Source organism: Phyllobates terribilis, unplaced genomic scaffold (genome assembly GCF_046119375.1).
Source record: "Phyllobates terribilis strain yellow unplaced genomic scaffold, ASM4611937v1 Scaffold_75__1_contigs__length_6962009, whole genome shotgun sequence".
NCBI lineage: Eukaryota > Metazoa > Chordata > Amphibia > Anura > Dendrobatidae > Phyllobates > Phyllobates terribilis.
This window is the reverse complement of record NW_027362835.1, coordinates 1,063,548-1,082,087: the sequence shown is the minus strand read 5'-3', so window position 1 is coordinate 1,082,087 and position 18,540 is coordinate 1,063,548. Positions and strand designations below refer to the sequence as shown.

The following is an 18,540-nucleotide window of genomic DNA, read 5'->3' as shown; positions in this document are numbered from 1 at the left end:
CAGTTTACCCTCAATTCCTTCATCTAAATCATTGATAAAGATGTTGAACAATACAGTTCCCAAGACAGAGCCCTGTCGTACCCCACTTGAGACATTCATCCAACTGGATGTGAAGCCATTTACGACCACTCTTTGAGTCCGATCACTAAGCCAGTTATGAATCCACCTAACAGTTGCCTTGTCCATTCTATACTTGGTCATTTTTTCAATAAGGATGTTATGAGATACTTTGTCAAATGCTTTGCAGAAGTCAAGATATACTATATCTACAGCATTTCCCTGATCCACCCAGTCAGTGATTCTGTCATAGAAGGAAATTAAGTTAGTCTGACATGACTTGTCAGTTACAAACCCATGCTGACTCTGGTTAATCACTTCATTCTTATCCAGGTACTTACATACATGTTGTTTAATAATTTGTTCAAAGATCTTTCCTGGTATAGAAATCAGACTCACCGGCCTATAGTTCCCTCGGTCAACCTTCTTCCCCTTTTTGAAGATAGTAACAACATTTGCTCTTCTCCAGTCTTCTGGGACTTCTCCTGTTCTCAAAGAATTTTCAAAGATTATGGAGAGTGGTTCTAAAATTTCTTCTACGATCTCCTTCAGTACTCTGGGGTGTAATTCATCTGGACCTGGAGACTTGAACTCATTTATGTTAGCTAAATATTCCCTCACAATTTTTCTGTTTACAGATAACCTGGATTCTTCTATTCCTTTAATAGGACAGTGAAGATCAGTTCATGTTACATTTTCTTTATGAGAGAAAACTGATGCAAAATAGGAATTAAAAGTTCTGCCTTCTCAGCATCCTTTCTTACCATTTCACCATTTTCATCCTGTAAAAATCCTATAGCATCTTTGACTTTTCTTTTACTTTTGACATACCCCCAAAATCCTTTTTTATTGCTTCCTTCCTTGGGCATTTCCTTGTGATCCTCCTTTAGATGGTTCTACTCCTTCATTGGAGTCCAGCTGTGTTTAATTAAACTGATAGGACTTGATTTGGAAAGGCACACACCTGTCTATATAAGACCTCACAGCTCACAGTGCATGTCAGACCAAATGAGAAGCGTGAGCTCAAAGGAACTGCCCAAGAAGCTCAGAGACAGAATTGTGGCAAGGCACAGATCTGGCCAAGGTTACAAAAGAATTTCTGCATTACTCAAGGTTCCTAAGAGCACAGTGGCCTCCATAATCCTTAAATGGAAGAAGTTTGGGACCACCAGAAGTCTTCCTAGACCTGGCCGTCCAGCCAAACTGAGCAATCGTGGGAGAAGAGCCTTGGTGAGAGAGGTAAAGAAGAACCCCAAGATCACTGTGGCTGAGCTCCAGAGATGCAGTAGGGAGATGGGAGAAAGTTCCACAAAGTCAACTTTCACTGCAGCTCTCCACCAGTTGGGCCTTTATGGCAGAGTGGCCCGACAGAAGCCTCTCCTCAGTGCAAGACATATGAAAAGCCCGCATAGAGTTTGCTCAAAAACACATGAAGGACTCCCAGACTATGAGAAATAAGATTTTCTGGTCTGATGAGACGAAGATAGAACACTTTGGTGATAATTCTAAGTGGTATGTGTTTAGAAAACCAGGCACTGCTCATCACCTGCCCAATACAATCCCAACAGTGAAACATGGTGGTGGAAGCATCATGCTATGGGGGTGTTTTTCAGCTGCAGGGACAGGATGACTGGTTGCAATCGAAGGAAACTTGAATGTGTCCAAGTACTGAGATATTCTGGATGAAAACCTCTTCCAGAATGCTCTGGACCTCAGACTTGGATTCACTTTCCAACAAGACAATGACCCTAAACACACAGCTAAAATAACAAAGGAGTGGCTTCAAAACAACTCTGTGACCGTTCTTGACTGGCCCAGCCAGAGCCTTGACCTAAACCCAATTGAGCATTTCTTGATAGACCTGAAAATGGCTGTCCACCAACGTTCACCATCCAACCTGACGGAACTGGAGAGGATCTGCAAGGAAGAATGGCAGAGGATCCCCAAATCCAGGTATAAAAAACTTGTTGCATCATTCCCAAAAAGACTTATGGCTGTACTAGCTCAAAAGAATGCTTCTACTCAATACTGAGCAAAGGGTCTGAATACTTATGACCATGTGATATTTCAGTTTTTCCTTTTTAATAAATTTGCAAACAATTCTACATTTCTGTTTTTTTTCAGTCAAGATGGGGTGCAGAGTGTACATTAATGAGAAAAAAATGAACTTTTTAGAATTTACCAAATTGCTGCAATGAAACAAAGAGTGAAAAATGTAAAGGGGTCTGAATACTTTCATTACCCACTGTATACAATTGCTTGGTAAGCTATACATTTTTCAGAACTTTCTAATGGATGAATAGAAATACATATTGCAATAGTTCCTGAGCAATTATCTTGTATTGTGATCACACTATTGGTTTATTAATAACAACACATGCATTCAATATACCATGTGCACCTTAAAATATTTAAACATAAGCTAAAGAACAAAGGTGCTTTCTAAATATCAGTTGCTATTAAGGGCAAACTGTACATATATAGTACATTTTTCACAATACCTTACTAAGATTTGTTTTTTTACATATCAAAATTTGTACTTAGACTTCAATCTGTTTATTTTTTTCTTTTGTTTGGTCAGGAGAGCTGCTCCATCTGCTGAGTTCTCAGTTGACAGGACTCGACATCTGATGTCTTTCTTGTCCATGTTGGGACCAAGCCCAGACTGGAATGTTGGACTATCTGCAGAAGATCTCTGTACTAAAGAGTGTGGCTGGGTCCAAAGAGTCATCCAGGATCTAATCCCATGGGATGCAGGCACTGACAGTGGGGTCACTTATGAGGTATTTCTATGTTTTCAGTAAAGAAAGGTGTATATGTTCTCTATTTCTGGTTATTTAATGGTTTACATTCAAGTATGACTTTGCTTCATGCAGCATTTGCCCTTCAGTAATCTAATTAACCACTTCGCGCCAGAGCCTGTTTTTGCCTTCGTGACCGGGCCAATTTTTTCAATTCTGACCACTGTCACTTTATGAGGTAATTACTCTGGAACGCTTCAACGGATCCCCCTGATTCTGAGATTGTTCTTTTGTGACATATTGTACTTCATGATAGTGGTAAAATTTCTTCGATATCACTTGCGTTTATTTGTGAAAAAATCGGAAATTTGGCGAAAATTTTGAAAATTTTGCAATTTTCAAACTTTGAATTTTCATGCCCTTAAATCAGAGAGATATATCACACAAAATAGTTAATGAATAACATTTCCCACATGTCTACTTCACATCAGCACAATTTTGGAACCAAAATTTTTTTCTGTTAGGAAGCTATAAGGGTTAAAAGTTGACCAGCGATTTCTCATTTTTACAACAAAATTTACAAAAACATTTTTTTAGGGACCACATCTTATTTGAAGTGACTTTGAGGAGCCTTTATGACAGAAAATACCCAAAAGTGATACCATTCTAAAAACTGCACCCCTAAAGGTGCTCAAAACCACATTCAAGAAGTTTATTAACCCTTCAGGTGCTTCACAGGAATTTTTGGAATGTGGAAGAAAACAATGAACATTTAACTTTTTTTCACAAAACTGCTACTTTAGCCTCAAATTTTTAATTTTCACAAGGGCAGCCAGAAAAAATGGACCCCAAAATGTGTTGTGCAATTTCTCCTGAGCACACTGATACCCCATATGTGGTGCAAAGCCACTGTTTGGGTGCACGGCATGGCTCGGAAGGTAAGGAGCGCCATTTGACTTTTGGAATGGAAATTTGACTGGAATCGATAGCGGACGCCATGTTGCATTTGGAGAGCCCCTGAGGTGCCTAAACAGAGGAAACCCCCAACAAGTCACCCCATTTTGGAAACTAGACCCCTCAAGGAACTTATCTAGATGTGTGGTGAGCACCTTGAACCCCCAGGGGCTTCACACAATTTTATAATGTTGAAGGGTGAAAATAAAAAAACACATTTTTATCACAAAACTGCTACTTTAGCCTCAAATTTTTAATTTTCACAAGGGCAGCCAGAAAAAATGGACCCCAAAATGTGTTGTGCAATTTCTCCTGAGCACGCTGATACCCCATATGTGGTGCAAAGCCACTGTTTGGGCACACGGCATGGCTCGGAAGGTAAGGAGCGCCATTTGACTTTTGGAATGGAAATTTGACTGAAATGGATAGCGGACGCCATGTTGCATTTGGAGAGCCCCTAAGGTGCCTAAACAGAGGAAACCCACAACAAGTGACCGAATTTTACAATCTATTCCTCTGTATAAATTAATCTAGTGGTGGGAAAATAAGTAGGTAAATGGTCACTAAACCCATAGATGAATGCCCACAGAGGTGTCATTTCCATAATGGGGTCACTTCAGGGGGGATTATGCTGTTCTGGCACTTTTCAGAGTACCAGAGCTAAAGAATCCCCCCTGAAGTGACCCCATTTTGGAAATGACACCCCTCTGGGAATTCATCTATGGGTTTAGTGACCATTTTAACTCGATGGATGATTTCCAGAAACAAGCACGCAATGGAAGGTTTAGATTCTGGAGAACCCCCCCTGGAAATTAAGTGAGCTCTACTCGAATATGTCATTCACTAAATGAACCAAATGTTTGAATGACAAATTGGGATACATTTTTACAGTTTAAAAACGTGGTTCTGTGTGGTAGATTTTAAAGCAGTCAGTGACGCATAAGGCTGGCAATGATGGGCATTGTGGGCAATAGTAGCGGGTATCACGCCTCATTCCTCTCTTAGTACATACACGACATCTTTTCTGGGGGTTCCTTCTTGTTTCCGTTGCTGGAATAAGTGCAATAAAATGTCGTTCAGTGAGTCTTTTCACATCCTCAGATTCTAATGGATGAGCGGGGCTAACACTTTGAAAGACAAGATTTTCAATTACCTTTTCTTGATAATCAAGAAAAGGATCTGAATTTCCTGCTTTTTTGTACAACACAAAAGAATTGTATGTGGCCACCTGAAACAAATAGATAACCAACTTTTTATACCAGGTATAGGACTTTCTTGATACCTGGTATGGCTGTAGAACCTGGTCTGCAAGGCCCACCCCCCCATGTGTTTGTTGTAGTCAATGACTGACACAGGTTTTTGCTTCGGAGTGGTGGATCCTAGTTCTACAGTGGCCCTTGTGGCATCTGTGTGGATCGAGCTGAGGACAAAAATATCCCTCTTATCCCTATATTTCAGGGCAAGCAGCTCGTTGCTTACAGCCCCTGACTGCCCCTTTTGGAACTTTTGGTTGACCAATGGTTGTGGAAACCCCTGATGGTTTTTACGGATGGTCCCACAAGCCCCGATGTTGTGTTCAACCAGACTTTTAAATAGGGGTATGCTGGTGTAATAATTGTCCACATATAGATTGTAGCCTTTTTGAAAAAATGGACTTATCAGCTCCCAAACAATTTTTGCAGATGTCCCCAGATAAGTAGGGCATCCTGGTGGGTTTAGTTAGCTATCTTTCCCCTCATATATGCGGAAAGCGGATGTGTATCCGGTTGAACTTTCGCACATTTTATAGATCTTTATTCCAGACCTTGCCCTTTTAGATGGGATAAATTGCTTGAGGTGCAGTCTTCCTTTGAATTTTACAAGGGACTCATCTATAGAAATATTTTGTGTTGGGGTGTAGAGGCTTAAGAATTTTTCTGACAAATTTTCAATGATGGGTCTAATTTTATATAACCTGTCATGTTCTGGGGCATTTCTGGGCAGGCATTGACTATTGTCGTTAAAATGCCAAAACCGCATGAGCATTTCATAACGGGTCCTAGGCAGAATGACTGAAAACATAGGGGTGGCTTGAACAGGGTGGTTGGACCAGTAAGATCGAATGCTCGGTTTTTTAACAAGCCCCATGGCAAATGTAAGTCCTAAAAAATTTTTTATTTCCGGGACATTAGTTGGTGTCCATAAATTTGCCCTAGCATAGTAAGATCGGGGATTCTGGCTTATGAATTGGGATGCATATAAATTTGTTTGCACGACAATATGCTCTAGCAAGCTGTCTGTAAAAAACAAATGAAAAAAATGAATTGGTCCAAAATCTTCCACCTCCACATTTATACCAGGAATGGCGTTGAAATCAGGGCTGAATGGAGCAGCCGAATCCGAAGCCTCCCATCTGGGAAATGCTAGATCATGTGGCAAAGCCCCTTGTACACTGGCGTGCGACAAATTCACTAGTAGCAGGGACAGCGCTTGTACTGGGCAGTGTTCCCTGATTTGGAGACTTTTCTCCAGTAGCGCTATTTGCCCCTATTGTTGTACTGGTCCTTGGGCTTGAGGATGGACCAGAATCACTGCTCATTTCTGAGCTCTCAGTGTCGCCGCTACTAAAGCCCTCAAAATCCACATCTCCATCTGAGATTGCGCTGTCATCAGTGTCAGAGCACAGCAGGGCATACACCTCCTCTGCGGTATAAGTCTGACGGGCCATTTTATTTTTAGATTTTTTGACTGGACTGAACGGACCGGACTGAACGGACGGGACTGATCTGACAGGACTGACTGACCTGACAGGACTGACTGATCTGACAGGACTGACTGACTGATCTGACAGGACTGACTGACTGACAGGACTGACTGACTGACAGATCTGACAGGACTGACTGACTGGACTGATCTGACAGGACTGACTGACTGGACTGATCTGACAGGACTGACAGATCTGACAGGACTGACTGACTGACAGATCTGACAGGACTGACTGACTGACAGATCTGACAGGATTGACTGACTGACAGATCTGACAGGACTGACTGACTGACAGATCTGACAGGACTGACTGATCTGACAGGACTGACTGACTGATCTGACAGGACTGACTGACTGATAGATCTGACAGGACTGACTGACTGATAGATCTGACAGGACTGACTGACTGACAGATCTGACAGGACTGATCTGACAGGACTGACTGATCTGACAGACTCACTAACCCTAACTCTTACTTTCTTTTTTATTTTATTTTTTTTACTTTCACAGTGGCAAGGCTGACACAGCTCTTGTCACACTGTTTCTCCTCTGCTCTCTCACTGAGATCGGAGGAGAAACAGTGTATTTATCAGGCAGATCGCCCGGGAAAGTTTGTTGCTAAAACAAACTTCCCTGGTGATCTCTCTGATTGGCTGGTGTGACGCTGACATCATCGAGACCTGAGCCAATCAGGTCTCAATGATGTCAGAGGTCACAGCACCGGGATCCCCGCCGCTCCTGAGGTATGTGGGGGGTCCCGATCGCCGACCACCAGCTGTTACTATGTTTTAAATGCCGCGATCGCTATGGATCGCGGCATCTAGAAGATAGGAACAGGTTAACATCATGGGGACCTGATCCATTCAGGTCCCCATGATGCCACATGTCAGAGCTATCGCTCTGAACCGGTACCGCAGCGCTAGCAGGACCCTGGGGGTCCTGAGCGCTGCGGGACCACCCACCATTTTTAAACGTCGGCCCTGCACAGAGCCCGGGCAGCGCCGACATTTATGTACAGTGGGCGGTCCTGAACCGGTTAAAGCTATTCAGGAATAATTAAAAAAAAACATGAATGCGTGAATGTTTGTATTGTCTATCAACATCATCTTGACAATGGTCAATGAAGTCCCAGATCTGCAGTTAATATCACTCAATTCTACCTCAACAATCTAGGGAAGTATACAGTATATGTTCCTGAACTTCTGTTATTTTTCAAAATTCTTCTCTTGTAGGAATTGTTTATCTTTTCATATTTAAATAAATTATCTAGCAATTTTTGCAAGTATGATTCTTACTAATTATCATTAATCTCAGTCTTTAATTTATTTTGTCCCACAATAGGCAAAATATAATGAAGGCAATCTGGGCTACTGCCCAGGGCCCAATGCTCAGGGGGAGCCAATTGCCAGATTGCCCTCACTATAATGCTTTCTGCACCTTGATGGGTGGTGCAAGGGGTGTCACTGGCATCAAAAGTCTGGAGCTCAGGCCTCAAACTTCTTGGCTTGAACCCCGGATCTCCTATGACTACCGGCACAGGCACTGTACTTCATGCGGCGTGCTGCTTCTATACGTGCATCTGTGCCCGGCCAGCGGTATCACAATATTTCAGAAACGTCTGCAAGCCTCTATTCACAGAGCATGGGAGACTTGCAGAAGAGGATCCCAAACAGGAACGTGGGCTGGACCGGAGGCAAGCTGTACAGCAGGTGGGCACTATGTGACTGGCTGCTCCAATCAAGGGATGTAAAAGCCTCCACAATTGATTTGCATTTATCTGGGATTGCATGTTTGTATATTGTGTATATTGTGGATGCTTTTACATTCCTTGATTGGAGCAGCAAGGCTCATAGTGCTCACCTGCTGTGCTGCTTGCCTCTGGTCCGGTCCACACTCTTGTTCGGGATCCTCTTCTGTAAGTCTCCCATGCTCTGTGTCATAGAGGCTTGCAGATGTGGCCACGCACAGCATGGTGCATGACGTGGCTGCGTCTGTTATACCATAATCCCCCCGGCTGGGCACAGCGACACGCATGGAAGCCTCACCCATAGAAGTACAGTGCCTGTGCCGGTAGTCACAGTAAATCCGGACCTCAGAACAAGAAGTTCGGGGCCAAAGCCCCGGATTTTTGATGCCAGTGACACCCCTTGCACCACAGATGGTGGCGCAAAAAACCTTATAGTGAGAGTATTTTGGCAATGGGCCCCCTCGAAGCTTTGGGCGGCAGCCGAGATTGCCCTCATTATAATCCACCTATATGTATATGTATATACAATGGGTACGGAATGTATTCAGACTTCTTTACATTTTTCACTCTTTGTTTCATTGCAGCCATTTGGTAAATTCTAAAAAGTTTATTTTTTTCTCATTAATGTACACTCTGCACACCATCTTGACTGAAAAAACTGAAATTTTTGCAAATTTATTTAAAAAGAAAAACTCTAATATCACATGGTCATAAGTATTCAGACCCTTTGCTCAGTATTGAGTAGAAGCACCCTTTTGAGCTAGCACAGCCATGAGTCTTCTTGGGAATGATGCAACAAGATTGTCCTTCAAGATTGTTGGAAGACCATTTCCGGTGACTACCTTTTGAAGCACATCAAGAGAATGCCAAGAGTGTGCAAAGCAGTCATCAAAGCAAAAGGTGGCTACTTTGAAGAACCTAGAATATAAGGCATATTTTCAACTGTTTCACACTTTTTTCTTAAGTATATAAATCCACATGTGTTAATTCATAGTTTTGATGCCTTCAGTGTGAATGTACAATTTTCATAGTCATGAAAATACAGGAAAATCTTTAAATGAGATGGTGTGTCCAAACTTTTGGTCTGTACTGTATATATATATATATATATATATATATATATATTGCAGGGATTGTACTTACCTTTGAAACCGATGAGGTCAGTGTCATCCAGGACTTATTGCACCCTATTATTATAGGCCGGGACTTCTGTTTTTTTGGGATCTGTGGGGGAAGGGTCCAGGGCTCAGTGGCTCGGATATGAATCTGGATAGTCCTAAAGAGGTATCGCCACACCCAGAGACAGACGGGTTTCCCTTCTGTATCCTTGTGGGGGATGAGGAGGTAGTGTACCCTGAGACTGACATTCCTGAGTTAGGGGTGACCAGCAAAAATTTTGGGTCCACCCAACATAGGGACCTAACTCTGAGGGAAGCCTTTAATAATGTCATAGTTATAAATGGGATTCCTCAGAAGCCTGGGGCTGACACAAGATTTCCCTAGGTCATATTGAGTGAGAAATTGTTGAACTGTGTTACAAAAGTGAGGAAGGAGCTGGTGGAACAGTTATTGGTGCCGGAGCCCTATAGACAGAGGGTGTTGGACATGGCCCGTTCACATATCTTGGGTGGCCATCTGCGAGTGGAAAAACTCAGGAACTGATCATGCAGAGGTTCTATTGGCCCAGATGTCACCGGGAAATATTTAAGTATTGCAAGTCCTGTCCTATGCGCCAGTTAACCGCCCCCACCTCTCACATTCTAAGTCCCCTCGTGCTATTGCCCATTATTGAAGTGCCATTTAAGAGAGTTGCCTTGGACTTGGTCGGTCCCCTGGTTAAATCTGCTCATGGGCATCAGTATATATTGGTCATCCTGGACTATGCCACATGCTATCCTGAAGCGCTTCCCCTGAGAAATTCCTCAGCAAAGAGTATAGCTCGCAAATTGGTCCACGTTTTTTCCCTGACAGGATTACCAAGGGAGACCCTGACCAACCAAGGAACACCATTTATGAGTAAGGTGATGAGGAAATTGTGTAAGGTCCTGCAAATCACCCAACTGAAGACATCAGTATACCATCCTCAGACAGATGGCCTTGTGGAAAGGTTCAAAAAAGGTTCAGTAAAACTCTGAACAGTATGCTGAGGATGACCATAGAAAACGACGGTATAGACTGGGACTTTCTCTTACCGTATCTGTTGTTCTCTATCTGAGAGGTTCCACAGGTCTCTACTGGGTTCTCGCCATTTTAACTTCTGTATGGCTAACATCCATGGGGTCTCCTTGATATAGCAAAGGAAACCTGGGAAGCCGAAGTCCACCCCAAAGGAGCGTCATCGACCATGTCACACAGATGCAGGAGAGGATTGTGAAGGTGATGCCCATCATAAAAGGACATCTTCTCCACGCACAAGAGGCTCAAGCTAAGGTCTACAACCGGTCAGCCAGAGTGAGGCAGTTCAATCCTGGAGAGTCCTCATACTAATTCCTACTGTGGAAAGTAAATTCTTGGCCAAGTGGCAAGGGCTTTATGAGGTTATGGAAAAGCTTGGTGACGTGAATTATAAGATTCATCAACTGGGAAGACGTAAACCATACCAAATCTACCACGTTAATCTCATCAAGCCATGGCAAGACAGAGAGCCTGTTGAAACTCCATGTGTGTTGGTCAAGCCAGAAACTGAGGTTGAAGGAGTCGCAATTGTTGCAGAAGAACAGGGACCTGTCTCAGAATTGCCTGGGTGTACAAAGGTCATAGAACAACAGGTTCTGACGGAGCCACATGTGTGGGTGAACTTGAAGCCCTATTGAATTCCAGAGGCCTGACGAGAGTTGATCTACAAGGAAGTAAATCGTATATTGAAAGTCAGAGTCATTGAGGAATCCATGAGCGGATGGTCGAGCCCGATTGCCCTGGTTCCAAAACCTGATGACGAATGGAGATTCTGCAATGATTATAGGAAGTTGAATGGAGTCTCCAAATTCGACACATATCCAATGCTGCATGTCGATGAGCTGATTGAGAGACTTGGGCCAACAAGGTCAAGCTACATAACCACCTTGGATTTAACAAAGTGATATTGTCAAATTCCCATGTCACAGGGAGCCAAGGAGAAGACTGCTTTTTCTTTGCCCAACAGATGCTTCCAATATGTCCAGATGCCATTTGGACTGTTGGGAGCCCCAGTCACCTTCCAGAGGCCCACAGAATGGATCTCGCACCCCATAAGAAGTACGCCGTGGCAGACCTGGATGATATTGTAATCTTCATCCTAGACTGGGCAAGTCATCTGGAAAAGGTCCAGGCAGTATTTGATGCTCTTAGGAAGGCTGAATTTTCAATAAATCCAAAAAAATGTGCCATGGAGAAAGAAAAAGCGTTTGAAAGCTGCCAGGAGAGATTACATAAATGATAATGTCAATCTGTAATTCACATGAAGTCAGAGACTTATATCCTGTCTACACATTAGCACACGTACTGAACTAATTGTCATACTAGGAAGAACTCACATAACATATCACATTTTCTATCAAAAGGTGATCATGTGACATGTCCGTTACCTGGGGCGGCTCATTCCTTCTAAACTGCCCGGGGCCCTAGCTACTCTTAATCCACCCCTGCATCCAACAACAGTAACAGGCATAAGTACCCCTTCATTATAATAAGGTTGTTCATATTCTTCCTAGTATGACGATTAGTTCAGTACGTGTGCTAATGTGAAGACAGGATATAAGTCTCTGACTTCATGTGAATTACAGATTGACATCATCACCTATGTAATCTCTCCTGGCAGCTTTCAGACGCTTTCTCTCCCAACCAAATTGGGCTCTCTTTGTATGTCCTCCAATATAGCTAAAGGTATGGGTGAAGAAGCTGTCTAAAAGGAAAACAAGCATAGTACAGCTTTAATTTTATTGTCTGTTTTTCAAAAACAAAGGCTGCACACAGCGGAGGTTTATTTATTCAATAGCAGACTACAAAATTAAAAATAGCTTTTCTTTTAGATAGCTTTTTTTCTACTTTATGTAATAGCACAGTGACACAGGAGGTGAAAGAGGCTGAAGCTCCATCACATAGTATGCACTGAGACACTGCTGTATAAATGACAAAGGAATCACTGACACTTCTGTATACATCCCAAAGGATACACTGAGACTGCTGTATATATATCACATAGGATATTCTGAGACTTTGCTGAATACATCACACAGGATGCACTGAGACGCTGCTATATAAATTACATAGGATATGCTGACACCGCTGTATACATCGCAAAGGATACACTGAGACTCTCCTGTATACATCACATAGGATACACTGAGACTTTGCTAAATACATCACATAGGATAATTTGACACTGGTGTATACATCACATAGGATATGCTGACACTGCTATATACATTACAAAGGATACACTGAGACTGCTGTATATACATCACATAGGATAAACTGAGACTCTGCTGAATACAGTTATGCTCAAAAGTTTACATACCCCGGCAGAATTTTTCCTTTCTTGGCATTGTTTCAGAGAATATGAATAATAATACAAACATTTTTTGTGTGCATGTTATCAGGCCAAAATGAAATCACCAGTTTATGTGAACTTTTGATCAGGGTCATTTGGATGAGAAATCACAGTAGTTTGACAATAAATGGCTTCACCCAACCAATAACCATATGTGGAGAAAAAGTTTTTTTCATATTCATATTCTCTGAAACACGGCCAAGAAGGAAAATTTCTACCAAGGTATGTAATCTTTTGAGCACAACTGTACATCACATAGGATACACTGAGACTGCTGTGCACATAAAATTGGATACACTGAGGCTGCTTTATACATTATATAGGATACACTAAGACTGATGCATCCATCACATAGGGTCACTGAGACTGTACTGTATACATCATATAGGATACACTAACACTGCTGAATGCATCATAAAAGATACACTGAAACTCTGCTCTATGCATCATATACAATACACTGGGACTGCTGTATTCATTACACAGAAAACACAGTCAGCTGTATGCATCACACAACATAATCTGAGACTATATATACAGTACAGACCAAAAGTTTGGACACACCTTCTCATTTAAAGATTTTTCTGTATTTTCATGACTATGAAAATTGTACATTCACACTGAAGGCATCAAAACTATGAATTAACACATGTGGAATTATATACTTAGCAAAAAAGTGTGAAACAACTGAAAATATGTCTTCTATTCTAGGTTCTTCAAAGTAGCCACCTTTTGCTTTGATGACTGCTTTGCACACTCTTGGCATTCTCTTGATGAGCTTCAGCCCTGTTATTTGTTGCAGAAATGCTCATCTGCTATGAGCGCCGACCACTGGATGGTTCTCATTGCATCCTGACAATGACAACAGCAGGGGTCTCCTGCAGACCCCGGGTTGTCATGCCAACCCATCAGCGACCCACGGTCATGTGACAATAGGTTGGACTAGTGATGACCTTCCGCCGCGGCTTTGTTAAATGCCACTGTCAGAGATTGACAGCAGCATTTAACTAGTTAACAGCTGAGGGTGGATCACGATTCCACCCGTGGCTGTTAGCTGTCATGTGCTCGAAAACATGTGGGCTCAGCGCCGGAGCCCGCATGAGGTGCGGAGATTCCACCTTGGACGTACTCCTATGTCAAAAGTGGGAAAATTGTTAAAGGGGTGATCTGAAACTAATATTGATTTTCATTCTGTCTGTCTCTTTTTTTAATAATATAATAGTTTTTCTAATATGGTTTACTTAAAAAGTCCCTACCCTTCCCTCTCTAATCAAACTGCTTCATTTTAGTTTCCCATTGTAATTTGTTTGTTGGGAAGTTGTCTGAAAATCCTGTTGTCCAGTGGCACTTGCATTATCAGCCTTCAGTCTTTACTGTATTTTGCATTCCTGCCAATAAAAGAAAATAATAACATTAGAGCAAGTGCACATTTACTGAATGTATCAGTATTTCATATTTTTTTTATAAATATTGTAGAATTAGTGAGAGCTAAGAGAGGTTTGTTTGCATAAAGTATGGTGTATTCTCTAATTAGTTTCCAGCCAGCTATAATTTTTCTGCCATATCTACATTTTTTCCTATATATAGGACACATCCCATGTTATTTTCAATAAACAATTCATTCTGTAAGATATGGTCTCAAAATTTCAATATCAGTCTCTGTAAAAAAAAATAATATAAGAGGTATCCATCAAGATGGAAAGCTGCTTATTGCCCCCGGGGACGTATTAGTACGCATATTTGCGTACCCTCCGTTCAGTGAGGGCTGCTGCGCTGAGCCCTCACTGAACGGAGCACATGTCAGCTGATTCTTACAGCTGACATGTGCCCGCAACAGCCGCGGGTGGAATCGCGATCCACCCGCGGCTGTTAACCAGTTAAATGCTGCTGTCAATCTCCGACAGCAGCATTTAACGCGCGCTTCCGGGTAGCGCGTCATAAGCCCCGCCCACCGGCGACCCCGTCACGTGATCGTGGGTCGCCGATGGGCGTGCATGACAACCCAGGGTCTGCAGCAGACGCCTGTGGTTGTCATGATCTTGTCGCTATGAGCGCCACCTAGTGGTCGGCGCTCATAGCACAGGACCATTTCTGCTGCATGCAGGGGACCTGCTCGTCCCTTGTATGTAGCAGAGGCGATCGGACAGTTGCTGCTTCTAGTCTCCTATGGAGACAATAGAAGCATGCAAAAAGTAAAAAAAAAAAGTTTTTAAAAATATAAAAAAAATAAAAAAATATAAAAGTTTAAATCACCCCCCTTTCGCCCCATTCAAAATAAAATATATATAAAAAAAAACCCCACATACACATATTTGGTATCGCCGCGTTCAGAATCACCCGATTTATCAATATAAAAAAATAATTATTCTGATCGGTAAACGGCGTAGCGAGAAAAAAATTTTAAACGCCAGAATTACGTTTTTTGGTCGCCGCAAAATTGCAATAAAATGCAATAACGGGCGATCAAAACATCGGATCTACCCCAAATGTTATCAATAAAAACGTCAGCCTGGCACGCAAAAAATAAGCCATCAACCAGCCCCAGATCACGAAAAATGGAGACGCTACGGGTCTTAGAAAATGGCGCTATTTTTTTTATTTTTTTTTTTACCAAATTTTGGAATTTTTTTTCACCACTTAGATATAAAAGAACCTATACATGTTTGGTGTCAATGAACTTGTAATGACCTGTAGAATAAGAAGGGCAGGTCAGTTTTAGCATTCAGTGAACATGGTAAAATAAATAAATAAAAAACAACTGTGGTATTGCACTTTTTTTGCAATTTTACCGCACTTGGAATTTTTTTCCCGTTTTCCCATACAGGATATGATAAAACTAGTAATGGCGTTGAAAAGTACAACTCATCCCGCAAAAAATAAGCCCTCACATGGCCATATTGACCAAAAAATAAAAACGCTATGGCTCTGGGAACAAGGGGAGCAAAAACGAAAAATGCTCCGGGGCTTAAGGGGTTAAGAAAAGCAATATTCTTCCAACAAAAGATTATGTGCCATCTCAGTTGTATAAGAACAGGTGTTCTACAGCCAGCAGCTTTTCTGACCACTGTTACGTGCAGTGTATTTTATAGCACAAATTAAGCTATTTTCTTATTTTATTTTATACATTATATCAGTGGCGTACCGCCCATAGAGGCAGACCATGCGACTGCTATGGGGCCCCAGCGTTCAGGGGGCCCAGAGCTGGCAGCTCGATCCATAGACACGCCCCTCTAGATCACTGCGCTGGGTGCACAGCAGAGAGGAGCTGAGCACCTGGAGCATGGTGATCATTGGAGCCTGGCTAATGGAGACAGAGGGAGCCGTCCTGGATGCAGGGGTGACACTCAGCTGACACTGCAGGTTAGCAGGGCAGTGCTGGGCTCTCTGTGTGAAATGACTCAGTCAGATGAGTTTCCACCTGCATGCTGATTGTTGGATGTGCGGGTGTTAAGGCAGGGGGAGGGGTCGTAAATAGAATTCTGCTAACTATTTACAGGTTTATGGGGAGGAGGGCTGTGATTGTGCACAAAGAGAGTCAGGAAGCCTCCTTCACACCGAGCTAGAGCTACTGTCACACTGTCCTGTGTTGGTCACCAAAAGGCTTGAGGAGGAAATTCTGGGACCAGAGGGGATTACAGCTGAACATTAATAAATTGTAAAAATTACTGCTTTACACACATTTATCTGCATGGCAGCTCATGCTCACCTAGTCAGGACTTGTAAGGGTCTGTGGGGTCTTATACTGTGATGGAGACTACTGAAAGGGGGTCATCATATGATGTGGGGGGCTTGTGGCGACCATCATATTGTGGTGGGGACTACTGTGGGGGCCAATATTATTTATTTATTTTATTTTACTCACTGTATTTTTCGGATTATAAGACACACTTTTTCCCCAAAAATTTGGGAGGAAAAATGGTGTGCGTCTTATAATGAAAAGTTGTGGTTACTTGGAGGGGCAGCGTCGGATAGGGGTCCCAAACACAGGAGGTTGACGGCGATTCTTCGGCCCCGCCCTCAGAAGAAATGTCAGTGATTCAAGGCGGTGGTGGTGGCGGTGGGAGCTGGCCGAGTTCTCTAGAGATCTCGATCTGCGCATGCTCCGGCTGCCATTTTACAAAAGCGCAGGGCTATGTACAAGATAGGGAACCTCGCCTCCGCTCACCGCCGACTTCTGAGGACAGGGCCGCAGCATCGCCTCGCTGAACTCGCCTAGCTCCCGCCGCCACCACCACCACCACCTTGAATCACTGACATTTCTTCTGATGGCGGGGCCGCAGCATCGCCCGTCTCCTGCCGCAGCCTCCTCTGCCGCCATTCTCTGGTATGTGTGAACCTAACTCCTGTGACCCCCCTCTCCACTACCACTGCCCCCAGGTAAAAAGGATTATAAGGCGCACCATTTTATTTAAAAAAAAAACAACAAATATTTTTTCCTATTTTGCACCCCAAAATTTGGGGTGCATCAAAAAAATCCACAAAATACGGTATATATTTATTTTACTCACTTATATAGCGCTATTAATTCCACAACGCTTTACAGACATTATCGGCACTGTCCCCATCGGGGCTCACAATCTACATTTCCTATCAGTATGTCTTTGGAGTGTGGAAGGAAACCGGAGAACCCTTATGAAACCCACACAAACACGGGGAGAACATACAAACTCCTTGCAGATGTTGTCCTTGGTGGGATTTGAACCCAGTACCCCAGCGCTGCAAGGCTGCAGTGCTAACCACTGATACACCATACAGTGCTAACCGCTGAGCCACCGTGCTGCTTACTGTGTGTGGGGGAAATGTGTTGACCATCATACTGTGGGTACCTTCATCATATTGTTTGGAGGTCCTGTGGAGGGCCTATGGGGCCATCAAACTGTGTGAGGATCATCATACAATGTGGGTCAGTGGGGATCATCATACTTTGCGGGGACCTTCATACTGTGTGAGGGGGGGTTGCTGTGGGGTGTGTGTGTGGACCATCATACTGTGTTTGGGTCCTGTCAGAGCTATCATATTGTGTGGGTGGTTGTGCGGACCTCATACTTTGCTGGGGGTACTATGGAGTCATCATACTGTGCATGTGGGGGTTACAGTAGGGGAATTTACTGTAGGGGTTATCATACAGTGTGTTGGATGCATTTGACTCGCCCAGGAGAATGGGGATGACTCGGTACCCAGGCCTTTAGCCTGGCCTTTAGGGATGTCGCGGTGGTCGGCTCCCGAGCCCGTACCCTGGGGTCTCTCCTTAAAAAGGGGTGGATATTTGTTAATTTATAAAAGAAAGAGTTCGTGACGCCACCTGTGGCTTCTGGTGAGAATCACCAGCACTAAGCAGTCCACTAAGGCCGATGATAAGGCAGCTTGGTGGTATAGCTCCCCACAGGTGGAGCTAAGCCTCAGGGCAGTGAATGACGGGGTATGCAGGACAGGCGAGACTCTGCCGGATCAGAGCAAGAACAGGGACAGACACGATAGTCACTTCAGTACCTTTTACTGATGGAAATTCAGGCACGCCCTGGAGCACTGTAGGGTGAAGGGTGCATGTCAGGGTCCTCCCCAATGAGCGGGTTTTGGGCCTCCTGTCTCTTGCCTCTGCGTAGTAAGTTTCTGACCTGCCTGGAGCTAGGCCTAACTTTGTCTCTGTCCTGCGCTGGCTGACCTTGTGGTAGGGCCTTTTCTTGGAGTACACGCACCTTAGCTGCGGGCCTATGTGTCTCCTGGCTCTGTTACGTATCCGCACTTTAGCGATCCTGGGACTTGTAGTT

The 18,540-nt window shown here is 43.4% G+C and overlaps 1 protein-coding gene across 2 annotated transcripts in view; it reads left to right on the top strand.

Annotated features, from left to right (window-relative positions):
• Positions 1-18,540, top strand: part of SPON1 (spondin 1) — a 1,048,567-nt gene that overhangs the window by 700,879 nt on the left and 329,148 nt on the right. For both annotated transcript variants that reach the window (XM_073662598.1, XM_073662597.1), the window contains exon 8: positions 2,639-2,840. In XM_073662598.1, coding sequence (XP_073518699.1) covers positions 2,639-2,840 — 202 coding nt within the window. The remainder of the gene's footprint in view (positions 1-2,638; positions 2,841-18,540) is intronic.